The sequence below is a fragment of the Trichechus manatus genome, unplaced genomic scaffold (genome assembly GCF_000243295.1).
Source record: "Trichechus manatus latirostris isolate Lorelei unplaced genomic scaffold, TriManLat1.0 scaffold00006, whole genome shotgun sequence".
In the NCBI taxonomy this organism is placed as follows: Eukaryota; Metazoa; Chordata; class Mammalia; order Sirenia; family Trichechidae; genus Trichechus; species Trichechus manatus.
Window position 1 is genome coordinate 8348035 of NW_004443942.1, and position 18058 is coordinate 8366092.

Consider the following 18058-nt stretch of genomic DNA (forward strand, 5'->3'; position numbering starts at 1 on the left):
GTGTGTGTGAATACACCTCACATAGACAGGACGGGGAAACTAGAAGCGAGTTCACACCATACATCTATGTGTGTACAATGAATGTGCATGTGCATTTGAGTTTGGAAAAAATTCAGAAGGTTATCTATGGAAAACTTTTTTACAGTCAAATAATTACTTTTTAGGATATAGAAACCCCATCTCTTGGTCTGGAATTTTTCAGATAAAAAGACCATGTCTATCTAAAATTGTAAAGACAAGAGTGCTGTCCAAGCACAGGTGCTATTACTTCAGCCCTAGTTTGAACTATTGCTAGTTCAGGCCTCAGAAGTATGCTCTGCAGGGGTGTAAGCTCCATAACAGCAGCCCTGTAACACAGTCATCTTTGTCCCTCACCATGTACAGCAAACAAATGCTTTCCAAACAAAATTCAGAAGTAGATTAAAGCACTGCTATTTCAAGGTCAAGCCTATTATTTATCCTTAGGTTGGAGTTTTTTCTCATCTCACAACTTCCAACAACCCAGCCATGGAATAGTCTTCCTATTCACATGCTGAAAATGATTCACTTCTTCTCTTTCCCACACAAATACCACTGACTTGGGGTGAAAACCTCTGCATCCTGACTCAAAATGAGAATAGGCTGCTGTATGGATCCTAAAGTCCCATATTTCAATGAGAAAGATTTACATCTCACCATCTTAAGATTCACTTAGACTCAAGCACAGATCAGCAGACATTCCAACTGTGAGTTCACAAAAAGCAATTAATTATGTGTGGGAGGACCTGGATTCCAGTCCTGGCCCTGCTATTTAACAACTACATGGCTGTGGTGGGCAAGTCATTCCACCTCTGACAACTACAATTTATTTTATCTGTACAATGAGGGTAAAAATAATAATAATAATAATACACTACCTAACTCATAGAGTTACTGTGAAAATCAAAGGAGATAAAATGGGCAAGGATATTTTTAAACTATAAATGGCTATACTTACATATTATTTTCTTTATTATAATAAATGGTTCAGGCTCCAGGGCTTAATAAGGCAAGGAAGACAATATGGTAAATAAATTCTAGTTCTAGTCCCTGTGCTGCCAACAACTCAGACTGAGGCGGAGCCCCCACAGTGCTATATTCTTTACCTGGCTTCCTCCCCTACAGTGTTATATTGAAAAATCGTTTCCTTTGCTGGGTTCCCCTCACTCAGCTTTGCATTTGAATTCTGCTTTTGCTAGGAGGTTATATGTAAACCCCATTGCACCTAGGTAGTATGATTAACAATGTTGCTGATGTAACTTGCATGAACTCCCTACTTATAAACCCCTTTAAAAGTAACTTGCCTGCCCGCCCTTGGCGAGCAGTCTTGGCAGCAGCAGCTCTGCCTGACTCCTTTTCCTTGTAAAACGAAATAAAGGTATTTTTCCTGTTCTCCCATCTTGGTCTCTCATTTATTGGCCAATATGAGTCATGCCAAGCAAGAGCCTGGGTTTTCCACCTGGTAACAAGACCTTAACCCCTCTGAATCTCTGCACCCTTACTGAAAATTAAATGATTTAAAGAGTGTAGTAACACACATACTAACTGTATGTATTTGGCCCAGTCCAGTTGTGAAGGCAAACTGAAACCCCTTGCCTTTGAGTCGATTCTGACTCATAGGAACCCTATAGGGCAGAGTAGAACTGCCTGTAGGATTTCCAAGGCTGTAATCTTTATGAAAGCAGACTTTTACATCTTTTTTCCATGGTAAGGCTAGTGGATTTGAATTGCCAACCTTTTGGTTAGCAGCAGAGTGCTTAACCACTGCGCCATCAGGGCTCCTAGCTGAGAAGCACTCTCAGGATTATTCTCTATCTAGCTATAATCTATGTTGGTATTCATTCCACAGTCTTTTATTGCATGATTTCTATGTGCTAAACACTGTGCTAGGAAATCTATATGTATTTTTTCTCTTTTAATCCTTACAAACAATCTATGAGCTAGGTAATAATATTGCCATTTCACAGATTTGTGAAACTGTGTACAAAAATATTAAATACATTCTGACAGGGACACAAAAGAAGGTACCAGTCAGAATGAGAGAAAAATGTAGAACAAAATTTAAATTCCTAAAAAAGGCCAGACCTACTGGACTGATAAGAGACTAGAGGAACCCTGGCAACTATAGTCCTAAGATACCTTTGAACTTGGTACTGAAGCTACTCCTGGAGGTCACCTTTCAGCCAAATAATAAAATGGCTTATAAAATAAACAATATCACCCATGAGTAATGTGCCCCCTTAAAAATCAACTATATAAGACCAAACAGTCAACATTTACCCAAAAGCAAAGATGACAAAGCAAGGAGGTGCAGGGAAGCTAGATCAAATGGAAAAACAACAAACAGAATGGAAATAAGGAGAATGCTGACACATTGTGAAAATTGTAACCAATGTCATGGAACAATCTGTATAAAAATTGTTAAATAGGAACCTAATTTGTTGTGTAAACTTTCACCCAAAACACAAAATATTTTTTAAAAATATTAAATAACTTTTCCAGGATCACATCGCAGCATGTGCAAGAAGCCGGAGGATCATTACGACATATCTTCCTAGATAACACTTTTATTTCACATTATACCATTGAAGTGTGTCATTCATATTTGTTTTAATGCAAAACTAATATGGGTAAGATGTAAAATTCATATACACTTAAGAAAGAAAATATAAAATTTCAAAGAAATTTTGGACTTTTGGCAGGCAGCTTTGGGGCCAAGTCCTTGGGCTATTGGAGGATTTATGGTCACTCTGGTCTGCCTAGAGTTACTTCAGTCTGGGGGCATTGCCCCAACACAGAAGTTTCTGTCTCTGGTTTGCTGGATCTAACTAATCACAATCTAAAGAACGCATTCTATAAATAACCGGTCATCACAGCAGGGTTTATATTATGACGTTTTCCGAAAGTTCTTATCACTCAAGATACTAAATTGGTTGTGTTTCAGTAGAAAAGATAAGACTATTATCTTTTACTCAGTAACACTTTGGAAACAAGGATTAGTCACCATTAAACAGGTTTGCTTTCTTTTACCTAATTCATAAGTCTCCTCCTGGTGTTGACCTTTCCATTTACCTAAAGAGGATCCTCTTCCCAAGCTTCCTCCAATGGGGCTGGGGATGCTGCTTTTGTTTGGCAGATTTACTGGGCTGGTTTTGCTGGCTGGGAAGAGGCTCTGGGTGGGCGATGTCGGGGACTTTACAGGCTCGGCTGTCTTGGGTCGGGATGAAAGATTCAGTGGCTGTGCTGCTGCTTCATCCTACAAGAGTTTAACATAAATAATTATTTAAAAAAAGAAAGACAAATGAAGCACATTATCACTTAGTAAGCCACAGTTATTTTACACCTCAGAGACAATGCCACATTCTCCTACAATAATAACAAAAGAAGCTAATTATCTACCTCCTTGAAGATTCATCGGAAGGAAACCTCATTAATTTCCCTGTGTTATGCTTCTATTTACATTAACTGTGTAGTTGGAGCATTCTTTTTGCCAAATTAAAATGTGAATTAGCTCACATTACAGCTTAATTTCCTAATGTGTTTTCAGGGATCTAAATTAACCTAGGGCATTTACAAAGAATTATTTAAAATTTCAGCAGCTCTGTAGTGCTTTTGTGTTATTCTCTCTGAAAAGTTCCTGGAACTATAAATAGGCTCTGCAGCTAATTTTTTAATATATATTTTAAATCAAACAATTGCAAGTACTTTAAAAATGGAAACACGGAAAGCCTTCTTCTGATCTCCTGGGCCCCTGCCCAGAAAGCCGCATGCCACAGCACGGCTTCTATGTGGCTTTCTGGGTTGGGCACCCTTTATGGTCTATATTCTGGTCTCTATTTATGTTTAAAATTAATTTTTGCGAAAGGAAAGCACACGTTATAATTACATTTTACATACCATGCTATATGCAATTTATTTTTCATGTTTAAAGTGATGTTTCTTCATATTCTTTGTTACATATATTTACCGAATGTCTATTTTAAGACAGCATGTCCTTCTTCACTGAGCACAGTATTCAAATATCTGGCTTGTAACTCTAGTTTAGCCAGGAGCTTGAAAGCTAAGCTCCTAGCCTTTATTTTGTCTCATTTCTCCTACTATAAAACACCCATAACAACACTTCTCTCATTCTAGAAATTCAGTTGTAATATAAGCATATTCATTTCAATGTTCAGTTTTAAGATCGGCATTATTACGCTCTAAAATAAAATTGCCAGCAAATATCAACTCCCGTTTTGCTTCTGAGAAGTCGCAGAGAACTTGCTTTCAATGTCATTGTCTGAAACACACAGTAGAGCTTGGAAACAGTACATTCTCCCCCTTGGTACACGTCAGACCTAGCTGGGGCTCAATTTCTTCATCTGTAAAATCACGGCCTGATACTAGACGATCTCTAAAATCTCTTCCAGTACTAAGGACCATTGATAAATAGGGAACAAAAAGGGAGCCAGAAAATAGTAGAGAAGGCGGATTGGAAAGAGAAAATAAAAATAAAATGCAGAGAGGGACCATTATGTACCAAGCCCTGTGCTCAGCATTTTAACATACATCAGCTCATTTAACCATCAGTAACTATGAGGTTGGCAGTATTATTCTAAATTTACAAATGAGAAAATGATAAAATCACTGTCCAAAGCCATACAGGTAGTAAATGGAGGGGCAGAATTTCAATTCCAGTTTATTGGACTCCAAATATCAGGTCCCTTTTCTACTAAACTGCCAGAGAAAATAAGTCATTTGTTTGATAATGTAATCATGCCCTAGATATTATTTGGTCTAGGTAAGAAATAGGCTATCTGGTACACCTATGTTTCAATGCACTATTATCTATATCTAGACATAGGACAGGTTCTCAAGAAACAGTTATATCAATTATACCCATTGCCCATTGCCGTCGAGTTGATTCTGACTCAAAGTGACCCTATAGGACAGGGGAGAACTGCCCCATACGGTTTCCAAGCAGCGCCTGGTGGATTTGCACTGCCAACCTTTTGGTTAGCAGCTGTAGCACTTAACTACTATACCACCAGGGTTTCCACATCAATTATAGATGTCAAATTACCTACTCTTGTGTTTAATTGTAAGTTAGTCCCATTTCTCTAAATGCAAAGGATATTTCTACTAGTTAGTTCCTTCACTCATATCTAAACAATGATACTTATTTATATGTTAGGTATTTAGTTTTCTCTGTATTTCTTCTATCTGAGGTTCATTAAGTTTCTAAGATATCTGGGTTTAGAGTTTTCATCAAATTTGGAAAATTTTCAGCCATTACTTGTTCAAAAATGTTTTTCTCTGTTCCTTCCTCCTCCTTCTGAGGCCCCAATTATGTGTATTAGGCCACTTGATATTGTCCAACAGTATTGACCAGTCCTTTTATCTCTATGTGTTTCATTTTGAATAGTTTTATTGCTACATCTTTACATTCACTAATCTTTTTATGTGTAATGTCTAATCTGTTGTTAATCTCATCCAGTGTATTTTCATCTCAAGCATTGTGTTTTTCCATCTCTCAAGTTCAATTTAGGTCTCTTATGCCTTGCTTATCATCATCATGTTTTCCTCTACCTTCCTGAACATAGGGAGTATATAGCAACTGCTTTTTTTTTTTTTTCAGTTTTGAATATGACGTTATTTATTTGTATAATTCAATGATTGTCACTTCCACCAGCGATGCCACTGGGACTGGGCATGGGCATCACCTACCAGCTGCCAATCAAGTGAATTCCCTTCCACCATGGCAGGGTAGCTGTTGCTCTTCACAGGCTGCCCTGGCCTGACAGAAATTTTGTGCAAACCCAGTCTCAGGTTTGGAGGAATAGGAACAGCCCTAAGTAAGAATGCGGTAGACTCCCACTTTTCTTACATAAAAGAAGCATAAATGTTTCTCAGATTATTGTATGTCTTTGGTCAATTTCCAGAGCACTGAAACAGTGTTTTTATCAATTTTTTCCAGTTTTATAGGTGCTATTTTCAGATTTGCCTACCTTCTCACTTGGCTATAGCCAGAAGTCTCCTATAATAGCTGTTTTGACTATCTTTACTAATTGTATCAACTGTGTTATTTTGGAGTCTGTTTCTACTGATTATTATTGTTCATATTTTCCTGCTTCTTTGCAAGCCTGGCAATTATTGAATGGATGCCACATACTGTGAATTTTACACTGTTGGGTGGAGTTTTACATATTCTTTTAAATATTTGTGGACTTTGTCAATGCAGAACAATTTGATCCTTTCTAGGAGCCTCGGTGATACAAGCAGTTTGAGATCGCCTGCTAACCTAAAGGTTGGCGGTTCAAACTCACCCAGCAGCTCTGCAGAGGAGAAGGCCTGGGAACAGCTTCTGTAAAGATGACATCCAAGAAAAATCTATGGAGCAGTTCTGCTCTGTAACACATGGGGTCACCATGAATCGGGAACTAACTCTACAGCAGCTTTCAACAACAAAACAGGCTTACTTTTAAGTTTTGTTATGTACGTCCAGAATAATTATTGGTCTAAGGCTAATTTGGTTTCACCACTGAGGTAATACCCTTCTGGAAACTCTACTTGATGCTCAAATATCAGGAGATCTTTCTAGTCTGGTTAATAGGAATAAAAACTATTTCCAGTCATTTGTGAATTTTGCAATTGTTTTGCCTGCTACATTCTAGTGTTTGTTCTCTGGCCTCAGCTAGTTGCCTCATATGCAGGTGTGGATCAATATTCAGCTAAAGACTCAGGAAATCTTCCACAGATCTTCAGCAATCTCCTTCTCTCTGTGCAGTTCTCTCCTCTCTGGTATTCTGCCTCACAGATTGCATCCACTCAGCATCCCTAAACTCTGAACAGTGTTTCTTCTATTCAGGAACACTGTCAAGCTCTACATGGGTACACTCCCTGCACTGTTGCCTGAAAACTCCCAACAGACAACAAGCTGCAAAAACTGTAGCGCTCACTTCATTTGTTTCCCTTCTCTCAGGTATCACTGTCCTGTTGTCAAGTGTCTGAAAACCAACTCCTTATATGTTCTGTACTGAGTTTTAGTTGTTTAAGCCAGTAGGGTAAATCTGATCTCTTCCTCCATTATGATTGAAAGTGGAAGTCCCTTAGGTGTTAGTTAGGATCTCTCTCAGTACACTATTATATATTTCAATCACAACCACCATTACCACCACTGCCACATCCTTTATTATCATCATCGTCACCATCACTACCACTAACATTTATGGCATAATCGCTATATGCTTTGGGGTATATTATCTCATTTAAGACACATAATATTAACTCTGCCTTTACAGAGGAGAAAACTAAGGCTGAAAGAATTAAATAACTTGCCCAAGATGGCACAGCTAGTAAAAGTGGTACAACTGGAATTTGAGCAGAGGCATTTGACTTCTGATTTTGACATTTATAGTAGTTAAAAATTCTGGGGGAAAAAGGAACATAGGACCAACCACGCTTATTTTTGTTTTCTTCAGCCAACTATGCCCTACGTAATGTTTGAATTTCTTTTTTTTTAATTTTTTTTTCCCATACAAAAATTTATACATACATTGTTATGTGACCCTAATTGCTCTCTCCATACTGTGACAGGACACTCCTCCTTTCCACCCCTGATTCCCCATGTCCATTCAACCAGCTCCTAACCCTCTCTGCCTTCCCATCTCACCTCTGGACAGAAGCTGCCCGTTTAGACTCTTGTATTTACTTGAGCTAAGAGGCACACTCCTCACGAGTATCACTTTATGTCCCACAGTCCAGTCCAATCCCTGTATGAAGAGTTGGTCCCGGAAATTGTTTTAGTTCTGGGCTGATAGAGAATCCGGGGGCCATGCTTTCCAGGGTTCTTCCAGTCTCAGTCAGACCATTAAGTCTGGTCTTCTTACGAGAATTTGAGTTCTGCACCCCACCTTTCTCCTGCTCCATCTGGGACTCCCTGTTCTGTTCCCTGTCAGGGCAGTCACTGGTGGTAGCCAGGCACCATCTAGTTCTTCTGGTCTCAGGCTGATGAAGTCTCTGGTTTATGTGGCCCTTTCTGTCTTCTGGGCCAACACTTTCCCTGTGTCTTTGGTATTCTTCATTCTCCTTTACTCCAGGTGGTTGGGACCAACTGATGCATCTTAGATGGCTGCTTGCAAGCCTTTAAGACCCCAGACACCACTCACCGAAGTAGAATGCAGAACATTTTCTTAATAAGCTTTGTTATGCCAATTTACATAGATGTCCCCTGAAAGCATGGTCCCCAGACCCCTACCCCTGCTACTCTGTCCCTCAAAGTGTGTAATTGTATTCAGGAAACTTCTTAGCTTTGGTTAGTCCAGTTGTGCTGACTTCCCCTGTAGTGTGTGCTGACCTTCCCTTCACCTGTAATGTTTGAATTTAAAATGAGTGGTCATGTTACATACAGAGGTAAAGCAATGAGTACAGAGGGAAACCCGAGAGATTTTGGTGACCATAATTCTTTCAATTAATAGACTATGAGATTATTCTCAGAACTTTGTCAATAATAGGCAGGAGATATTATTTGTTTTTATTTAAAACATTTACTTTGTGTCTTGGTCTATATGTTTTTACCCACACATACAATAAACAATCTAGTGAGTATAAGAAACGTTTCTTTTGATATTAACATAAAAATAAGTCAAGTCAAATTATATATAGCATTCCCTAAGAATCTGCATGTGGTCAAGTGAGTAATAAAATTCAGCTGGACCACAAAGCTGGAATGGTAAAAGCAGATATAAACTTGAATTTAACCAGGGAACATTTTACTCATCCAGTAAAGACTTGGTTTGGTACAGTTCCATTTGGCCAACTCACTTATAAAATTACTTTTTCATGTTAAAATATTTAATACTCAATAGCTCAAGTCACTGATGTTTGATATGCTCAGACTTAACAACTGTGATTAAACAAAATGCCTTGGTTTGAGTTATAGTATTCTGACCCTTTTTCACAAACTATTTGGAACACAAAATAGATAGGGTTATTTCCATAAGGAATACTGTCTTATGAAATACACACTGTCTTTGTCATATCTCAATATTTCTAACAACAAAACATTTCATCTATTTCTTTGGAGACTCTAAAAGCATCAATGGCATTAAATTAAGTCCTTTGGGTAGCAGCAGAAACAGAACTATCTCTCTTAATGCTGTTCACTTTTTTTGATCTTCAGTATTTAGGATCCATATTTTTAAAAGGCTTTTTAAAATCTCAAAATTCCTATCTGCAAATTTTCAGAAATAAGACAATTCCATTGGTTTTATAGTACCAATGCTGAGTTTTGTTTCCTACACGAAGATCTAATAATTGCAAAATTTCTCCAAATGCAGTACTTCTGGCATGTTACAATGAAATAGGTCTGTGCTTAGCATACCCCTCTAAGTAGATAAGTCAATTTATTCAAAAATATCGTTTCTTTGAACTGTTTGAATTTAATAATTTAACATAGGAAACAAAAAAACAAACCCATTGCCATCGAGTGGATTCCAACTCAGAGCAAATCTACAGGACAGAGTACAACTGCCCCATAGGGTTTCCAAGGAGTGGCTGGTGGATTCACACTGCTGACCTTTTGGGTTAGCAGCCAAGCTTTTAACCATTGTGCCACCAGGGCTCCTAGGAAACAAAGGCAATCATAAAAAACAACTGATACCACCTATAGGCACCAGCTGCAGCACAAAGTTGGAGTGGTACCTCAATTTCCGTCTGTTACCAAGTGCCTCCTAGTTGTCTAGTCTCAAAACACTGAAAATAAACGAAGAAAGGCATTTATTAATGCCCTACCCCTAACTTGGGAGAGCCTGTTTATCCTATCACAACTGTGTATCATCAAAAGCATGACTAGACTAGGTAATGACACCACTCATTCCTCAGAGCCCACATTTATAAATATTCTTAAGGAGAGGCCTTCATCCACAAACTATATAAAAAGTCCTGCACTGGATTCCTTCTTGCCACCTTTTTTAAATCTAAGGTTTTGAGATTCTCCATCTCTGGTGCTGTAAGTTGGCTCTCTACCTGTTTAAAGAACATGGAGAGAAGTGTCATATGTCTATGACAAAGAGTAGTGATAAAACCACAGCCACTTATGCCAATGTACATTAAAAAATAAAGGCCAGAATCCAAAGGGAAAAAAACTCTTGAGAAGTGAGTTTGCCAATTTAGGTAAAGATCTCAGAATATGGCACTATTGTTATCAAAAGGGAAACACCTGTTTCTCAATGCTCAATCATGAAATTTACCATAAAGAGGAGTATTTCGGGGTTCCTTTATGTTGCTATGCTTCCTGCTGTTTATTCCCAACACAGACCAGTTCACTACATTTCTTGTGATGCTATTTTCCAAACTGTTTTCACAATCCTGCAAAGCAAGTACCTTAACTTGAGTTACAGGGCTGGTCCCTCTCTTTTCATTTTTTATCCCAGTAGGTGAGACTGCCCCTGCTGTGTTTGGTGGCTGTGGAGTTGATGACATCTTTGCTCCAGGTGACACCTGCATGCTGGCCAGCTGAGCGGCATAGAGCTGCTGCAAAACAGAGAAGACAAACATTGATCTCTTTAAATGCAGCTGAAATGGGGTTTCAAAAAACTTACCATATTGTTAGATAATTATTTCTCTGACAGTCTTGCAATTTGTTCTCTTTCACTGTTTTTTTAAGATGAAAATAAGAGAGACCAGGTAATACAAAAGAGAGAAAGAATAATGGAATAGGAGCCGTTGTTCTGTTCCTGATTCTTCTAGAAACGACTTTATGACCCTAGACAAAGGACCTTGTCTCTCTAGAACTCAGCTTCTTCACTGTACAAAAAGGAATTTGACTAAATGGTCTTTAAAAATTCTTTTTGGTGCCTATGTCTTTATAAAAAAATGCTTTAAATTTTTTTGTTATGACCATTTATGACATTTTAATACTCATGACCTAAGAAACTACTCTGAACTTTTCTAGGGACTCCTGGAAGAACCATATCTTTCATATTTAGTACCAGCCAAGCTTCCCTCAGGAAGCTGATCCTTCTGCATCATAAGAGTGCTGACCCCCAAGATCCCTGGGACCCAAAGGCAGTCACTCATTTCTCAGGACCTTATTTCTAGGCAGCATATAACACAATTCTCAAGAGAATATGGCCAGATTTTGGCGGGGGGTGGGGTGGGGTGGGGGTGGGAATCAAGGTTCTTTTTCCCAACACAGGAGCTGCCTACTTAATTCTCAACCCAAACCAGATGACAAAGTGCTGTCTTTACATCCAAGAGCAGATTACCGTGGTTTCTCTTTAACAAACCAATGATCTTCTTACTCATTCTATCTGCTCAGCTTTAAAGGGCTTCTCTTCCCTGAGAAATGATAAGCAGGCAACCTGACATTATATATCTTAAAATTATCAACCCCAAAATATGTCAACTTATCTGAATTATGGTCAAAGATTGACAGACAAGTGAGCCACCCTCTTTTTATATAATTTTAATTTTTATCAAAATAATTCTTGTATGTAGTTTCATAGGTGTTTAATAGTATTGTAAGCTTAAAAATAAATAAAAAACAAAACAACAACAAAACTAGTATGGTCAGCATGGACAGTGCATAACTTCAATAGCAAGTCATGATGGCCCTGGTTTCCAGGCCCCTTCCTCCCTACCTCACTCCCTGCTCTGTGGAAACAACCCCGTTAAATTCATTTAACTGTTTTTACTGGTATCTATCTCCCTATTTATAAATGCTATTTATAAATACTATTAATTTAATAAATGGTATTTATTAAATACTATTATATCCTGATCTACTGGCTTCCTACAACAGAAGATGAAAATTTAGCTTTCTTACCTCACCATGCACCTCCCATGCTTCCCTCCCCAGTCTCTTAATGTTAGTATCACAAATTTTTAAATGAAATAGTGTTTACTATTGTCATGGATTGAATTGTGTCCCCCAAAAATATCTGTCAACTTGGCTAGGTCATGATTCCCAGTATTATATGATTGTCTACCATTTTGTAATCTGATGTGATTTCCCTTATGTGTTGTATATTCTATCACTATGATGTAACAAGATGGATTAGTGGCAGTTATATTGATGAGGTCTACAAGATTAGATCGTTTCTTAAGCCAGTCTCTTTAGAGATATAAAAGAGAGAAGCAAGCAGAGAGACAGGGGGGAGGACCTCATACCACCAAGAAAGCAGCGCCGGGAGCAGAGCGCATCCTTTGGACCTGAGGTTTCTATGCTGAGATGCTCCCAGGCCAAGGGAAGATTGATGACAAGGACCTTCCTCTAGAGCCAACAGAGAAGAGAAAGCCTTCCCCTGGAGCTGACAGCCTGAATTTGGTCTTGTAGCCTACTGGACTGTAAGAGAATAAATTTCTCTTTGTTAAAGCCATCCACTTGTGGTACTTCTGTTATAGCAGCACTAGATGACTAAGACAACTATTTTATATTATTCTGCAAATATACTATTCACAGTTGAAGACTTAGTGAATTATAATTTTCTTTCTTTCTCAACTTTTTTATTTTGTTGGATTTAATATTTGCCTCATTTTTTGTTTGCTTAATTTTTTTACATAACTATCATTAATTCTCAAACTCTCCAAGAGAACTCTAAAACTACCCAATGTGACTGAAAATACTAGGTAATCTGTGCATCACATCCCCCCTGGGCTTTGGAAACATTCTTCTGTCTTCATTTCCCTGCTCCAATCTGAACTGGCTTATCCTTTAGAACTATTGCAAATTGTGGTACTTGGAATATCTTTTTCCTTTCCTGTACTGGAATCCTTGTTTCATGGATACCATTTTGTTCTCTCTGTTGGTTAACTTTGTCTTTTTGGTAAAGCATGTCCCCCAGGAGTTTCCTGCATGTGAGGTTAATTTGTCAAGAACTGACATTTCTGAAAAAATATTACATCCATCACACTTGATTGAAGTTTGACAGCTATAGAATTCTAAGTTGAAAATCATTCTTCCTAAAAATTTTCAAGATATTTACTTATTGCCTTCTTATTCTTGTTATTACGGGAGTCTGATGTCATTCTGAAGCCTTGGTGTCACAGTAGTTAAGAGCTTGGCTGCTAACCAAAAGGTTGGCAGTTCGAATCCACCAGCTGCTCTTTGGAAACCCTATGGGGCAGTTCTACTCTGTCCTATAGGGTCGCTATGAGTCGGAATCTACTCGACGGCAACGGGTTTGGTTTTTTTGGATGTCGTTCTGCCTCCTGACCCTTTGTACATAATCTATTTTCTCTTTCTGAAAGCACTTAAGGTCTTCCCTTTGTACTCAGGGTTCTGAAATTTCACTACAACGTCCCTCTATTGACTCTTTTACATTAATTGTTCTGGGCACTCAGTCAGCCTTTTAATTGGAAACTCATGTCCTTCAATTTTAGGAAATGTTTTAGTGTTTTTCACTGACACATTTTCTCCCCTTTGTTCCCCTTCTTGAACTCACATCAGATAAATGTTGGACTTCCTTACTGAGCTCTAATTTTCATATTTTTCCTCCTATTTGCCATCTCTTTGGTCCTTTGTTATACTCTATGATAATTTTTTTCCATTTTATCTTCCAACCCTTCTATGAATTTTTTTTAACTTCTATTATAATTTTAAGGGCACTTTCTTATTTTCTGATTATTTCTTTTTATAGCATCCTGTTCTCTTTTCCTTCATAATGCTAATTTTAGGTTTGGGGTTTGTTTTTAATATTTTTCTGTTCTGTGCATTGCTGTCTCTCTTCTAAGATTTTTGAGCTCTTTCATATTAGAGGCTTTTCTAAAGTATCTGGTGTGCCTTGACTATTTAATACATATATAATCATAAAAAACAAAAAAACATTGCTGTCGAGTCAAGTCTGACTCATAGTGACCCTACAGGACAGAGCAGAACTGCCCCATAGGGTTTCTAAGGAGGGGCTGGTGGAATCGAACTGCCAACCATTTGGTTAGCAGCCGTAACTCTTAACCACTGCACCACCTATATAATCATAATGTATTCAAAAGTTGACTGGAAGATCTGAGTATATAGGTAGACTTATTGACTGGTGGGCTTCAACATAAGGTGATGATGCAGAGAGTCAGCTACTTCATTGGGGGCCCAGAAATATCAATATCTATAGGGCATTTCTTTTAGGCCTAGATCATTTTCCCAGAGCGCTATCTTCAAATTTCCGACTTGGCTGGAGTATAGGCTTGTATGCCATCATTCAGTGAGCTAAGCAGGAGAAGGCAGCTGTGGGAGCTCACTGTCTAGTTTATCATGGAGCCTCTCTGTTTCTGAAATGGCACCATCACTCACTCTCAGCTATGCTTGATGTCCCAAAGAACAAAGTTTATTAAGTTCAATTTCTCAAGAGAATAAACCTCCAGTATTCTGTTAAGTTGTGTACTGGGGAGGGGAGTGGGAGGCAGAGATGGTAGTTACCTGGATGCATTGGGCTAAGGAGGAATCTGGAGCTCTAATAGTTCCTTATATCTATTTTCAACCAATCATCCTGTCTACAGTACCACCTCTTACACCTGCCTTCAGAGGTTCAGCTCCCAACTGTGTTTGATTCTTTTAGCCTTTACACTCTTAAGGTTTAGGGGTCAATTTTCTCTGTTTTCCTAAGACAGTTACAAATCTATCCAATTCCCATCTTCCAACATTTTTTTATTTTTATCTTCTCTGGTTGTACTTGAAGGTTTACACCTATAATCCTTAAGTGTCAATTTATTAGGTTTTGGGTAAAACTGGCAACAAATGAATGTGTTAATCTGTTATGGTTAACCAGAAGTCAAATACTCCAATCTTAACACTATTTAATGCTTGAAAACTCCTTTCAATTATTTTATTTGCTTCTTATTACCAAGATTAAGCTATTACCTTGATAGTCGCATTTCTACCATAATAAATAGAAAGCTTCCTAGTTCATCAGCCACAGAGAAAACAGCTCAAACTTTGTCATATTAGTAAGAGAGAAAAAACAGGTGGTTTGTATGTAATTTCCAGCATTACTATCATTCAGATGGACAAATAAAAAAAATTACAGTAATCAAAAACAGACCTTTCAGCACATGTAATTAAATGAAAGCTTAATAAAGAATAATTTGCAAGAGCCAGATGTGCTTATGTCATGATTGTTGCTTTCTTTGGAACAATTTTTCTAATATAACAAGTCTCTAAAGAAATTAAAGTTTCATAATTTTGTATGTGCAATGACTCAGTGGCAAGAAAAATTCACAATTAAGAATCAGTCAAACTGCTAGAAGTTAGGGCAAAAAAGGGCTATCTTTTTTGTTTCTTTTTTATTTTTTTGTATCCTTTTCCTCTGAAATTCAGCCAGGTGTCTTTAAGGGGGTGCAGGTGAGGCTTATAAAAAAAAACTTGTTTGGATTAAACCAGTGAAGAAAAGTCTTATACTGAATGAAGGGGTGATGGTTGAGAGTTGAAGAAAGGTTGGCTACACAGTGGCTACTATCATGATCAACATGTCCTACTACTGAATGTCAAAGAATCATGAAATCTTAGAGTTGAGAAAGTCCTTAGACATCATTTATGCTTTCATTTTATTCAATAATTCAAAAGATCAAAAAAAGTCAATTTTACTCAATCTTGAGTTCTTCAGGGAATTTCAACTAGGTGAAAAAAGCAGAAAAACAAATCTTTGGAAACAAATCTATTCTTTTAAAAAGCTGTCTAAATCCAGTAATCCTTCAGATTTACTGAACAAGACAGTTGCTTTTGAGAAATAGAGTAGTACTAATTGCTGCCTCTAAAGCTTTGATAATCATTTATTTTATACTCCTTTCCAGTGTGTTGTACCTAAGAGAGTTTACCCCATAAACTCTGAGATTCCTCAGAACTGATTCTTGTGGGTTGTGATTACTGATACATTAAAGGCAGGGAAAGCACAGCCACATTCCATAAAACTTACAGATTTGGGTAAACTGGACAGTAGGATATCAGATAAGATTTAGTAGAATGAGCCTTAAGGTAAAACTCAAAAAATGAAGTCCAATGAAAAGACAGAAGGCACTCGGAAAAATGAAAATGTTTTTATATTCTAACAAAACATGATTTTAGATATAAGTATCATGCTTTTCTCCCTGGGTGGTGCAAGCAGTTTGTGCTCAACTACTAACCTAAAGGTTGGCAGTTCAAACCCAGCCAGTGGCAGCATCAAAGAAAGGCCTGGTAATCTGTTTCCTTAAAGATTACAGCCAAGAAAACCCTATGCAGCAGCTCAATTCTGTAACACATGGAATCTCCATGAGACAGAACTGACTTGACAGCAACGAGTTTGGTTTGGTTTTTATTATGTTTCTCAGATGGAAAACTTTAGATTTGACTTTGATAATAAGAATGCCATTCATTAAATAGTTACAGGTTACAAAACAACTTCACAGATAGTTCATTTTCTAAGCTACCATTAATTGAATGTGTTCTATGCGCAAATTTTGTGTAGGAACTGAAGAAGGTTTAGAGATAAAAGTCTTGGACCAAGCTTATAGCCCTGGAGATGTACAATATGGATCCTAAACACTTGATTTGTACCTTTCTTGTGGTGCTAATAACTTGTTTTAAAAATTTTGTGTTTAGTTACGTACATATGTCTTACCATGCTTAATAGATTGTAAGTTTTATGAAGGCACGATCAATCTAATTATTTTTGAATGCCTAGCGCCAAGAGTGGTGCTTTTCAAATAAGATACCTAATCAATATTTTCTGAATGAATTGACATACTATGTAAAATAACTGGATGTTAGGAAGGAGAGATATTCTCTAAAAATGCGGCAACAGAAGTGGTATATGATTACATATATTACATATGTAATGAATAATTTTATGGTGTTGAGTTTAAAAAATAAAAGGACAATAAATTCATTCCAAGTTAAATTATATTGTTTCACTAGAAATTATTCTTTTGAAGTCATTTGCGAACATATTGACTGGATAGCTGCTAAATAACTACTAGCTTTACTGATCTATTTTACACTTTGCATTTCTAACACAAATTATACTATTTGAGCAGTAACTGAGCTCCAGTGGCACAATGGTTTAGTGCTCGGCTGCTAACCAAAAGGTGGTGGTTTGAACCCACCAGCCGCTCTGCAGGTGACAGATGTGGCAGTCTGCTTCTGTAAAGATTACAGACTTGGGAACTTCACGGGGCAGTTCCACTCTGTCCTATAAAGTCGCTATGAGTCATAATTGACTCTATGGCAAACAACAACATTACAGAACCAATTTTTCTTCTCAGTCAAGTTACTTACAAATTTAAAGTTTCTCTAATTGTTATTGCATCCTTTTTTGAAGGATATAAAGTAAAATAAGTAGTTATAATTACAATGTCTCTTCGTATACTAATAGTTTAGGAAGAAAAAGGCTAAACTAACTATTGCATCAGGGTTTACAAAAGTGTCATTCTCAGATCATAATTCACAGTTATCATGGTGGTAATAATGAATATTCATTCCCAAATACAGTTAAAGTTAAAAAAACAATGTAGTAAAGCTCACAACAGGGTTAACCAAAGTCCCATAAACATTTAAACTTTGGTGAAGACTGTTTTGTAAATACAGATTTTTCCATTTCCATTTTGAAAAATGTTCAGTGATTATTTGGGATATTGAATTATTTCTTTATTCAAGATATATAAAGGACATGCAGTGCATAAATGTATAAATGAGCCTAGCTAAATGTTTTTCAAAATTATAAAATTACTCATTTTATAGGAGCATTTAAAGAAATGCTTTTACTTTATTTAATGGCTTTCAAAAGTCCTATTTTTATTATTAGTTCAGTTTTAATAAAGTTGCCAGCATTAGAATTTTGGTAAGCTGAACAACGACATACTTAGCATATAGAACTGAAAAGGCCCTAACAGATCATTTAGTCTGTCTGACCTTCTCATTCTACCGATCAGTGTAGATCTAGAGAGTATAAGTAGTTTGCCCAAGATCATGTATTAGTTAGTACTGGAGCTAGGAGAAGAACCCAGGCCTCCTGACTCTCACTCAACCATTAGAGGATATCATTTAAATTAGAAATTGATATATCAAAATCAACCTCAAACCTTCAAGCACACT

The 18058-nt window shown here is 37.3% G+C and overlaps 1 protein-coding gene across 3 annotated transcripts in view; it reads right to left on the reverse strand.

The window, feature by feature from the left end:
• SOX6 (SRY-box transcription factor 6) overlaps positions 1-18058 on the reverse strand; it is a 431726-nt gene that overhangs the window by 79322 nt on the left and 334346 nt on the right. For 2 of the 3 annotated variants that reach the window (XM_023737515.1, XM_004369676.3), the window contains 2 exons: positions 10381-10530; positions 3049-3274 (listed from right to left, as the gene is read on the reverse strand). In XM_023737515.1, the coding sequence (XP_023593283.1) occupies positions 3049-3274; positions 10381-10530 (376 nt within the window). The remainder of the gene's footprint in view (positions 1-3048; positions 3275-10380; positions 10531-18058) is intronic. The other variant, XM_004369675.3, reaches the window with a different exon arrangement.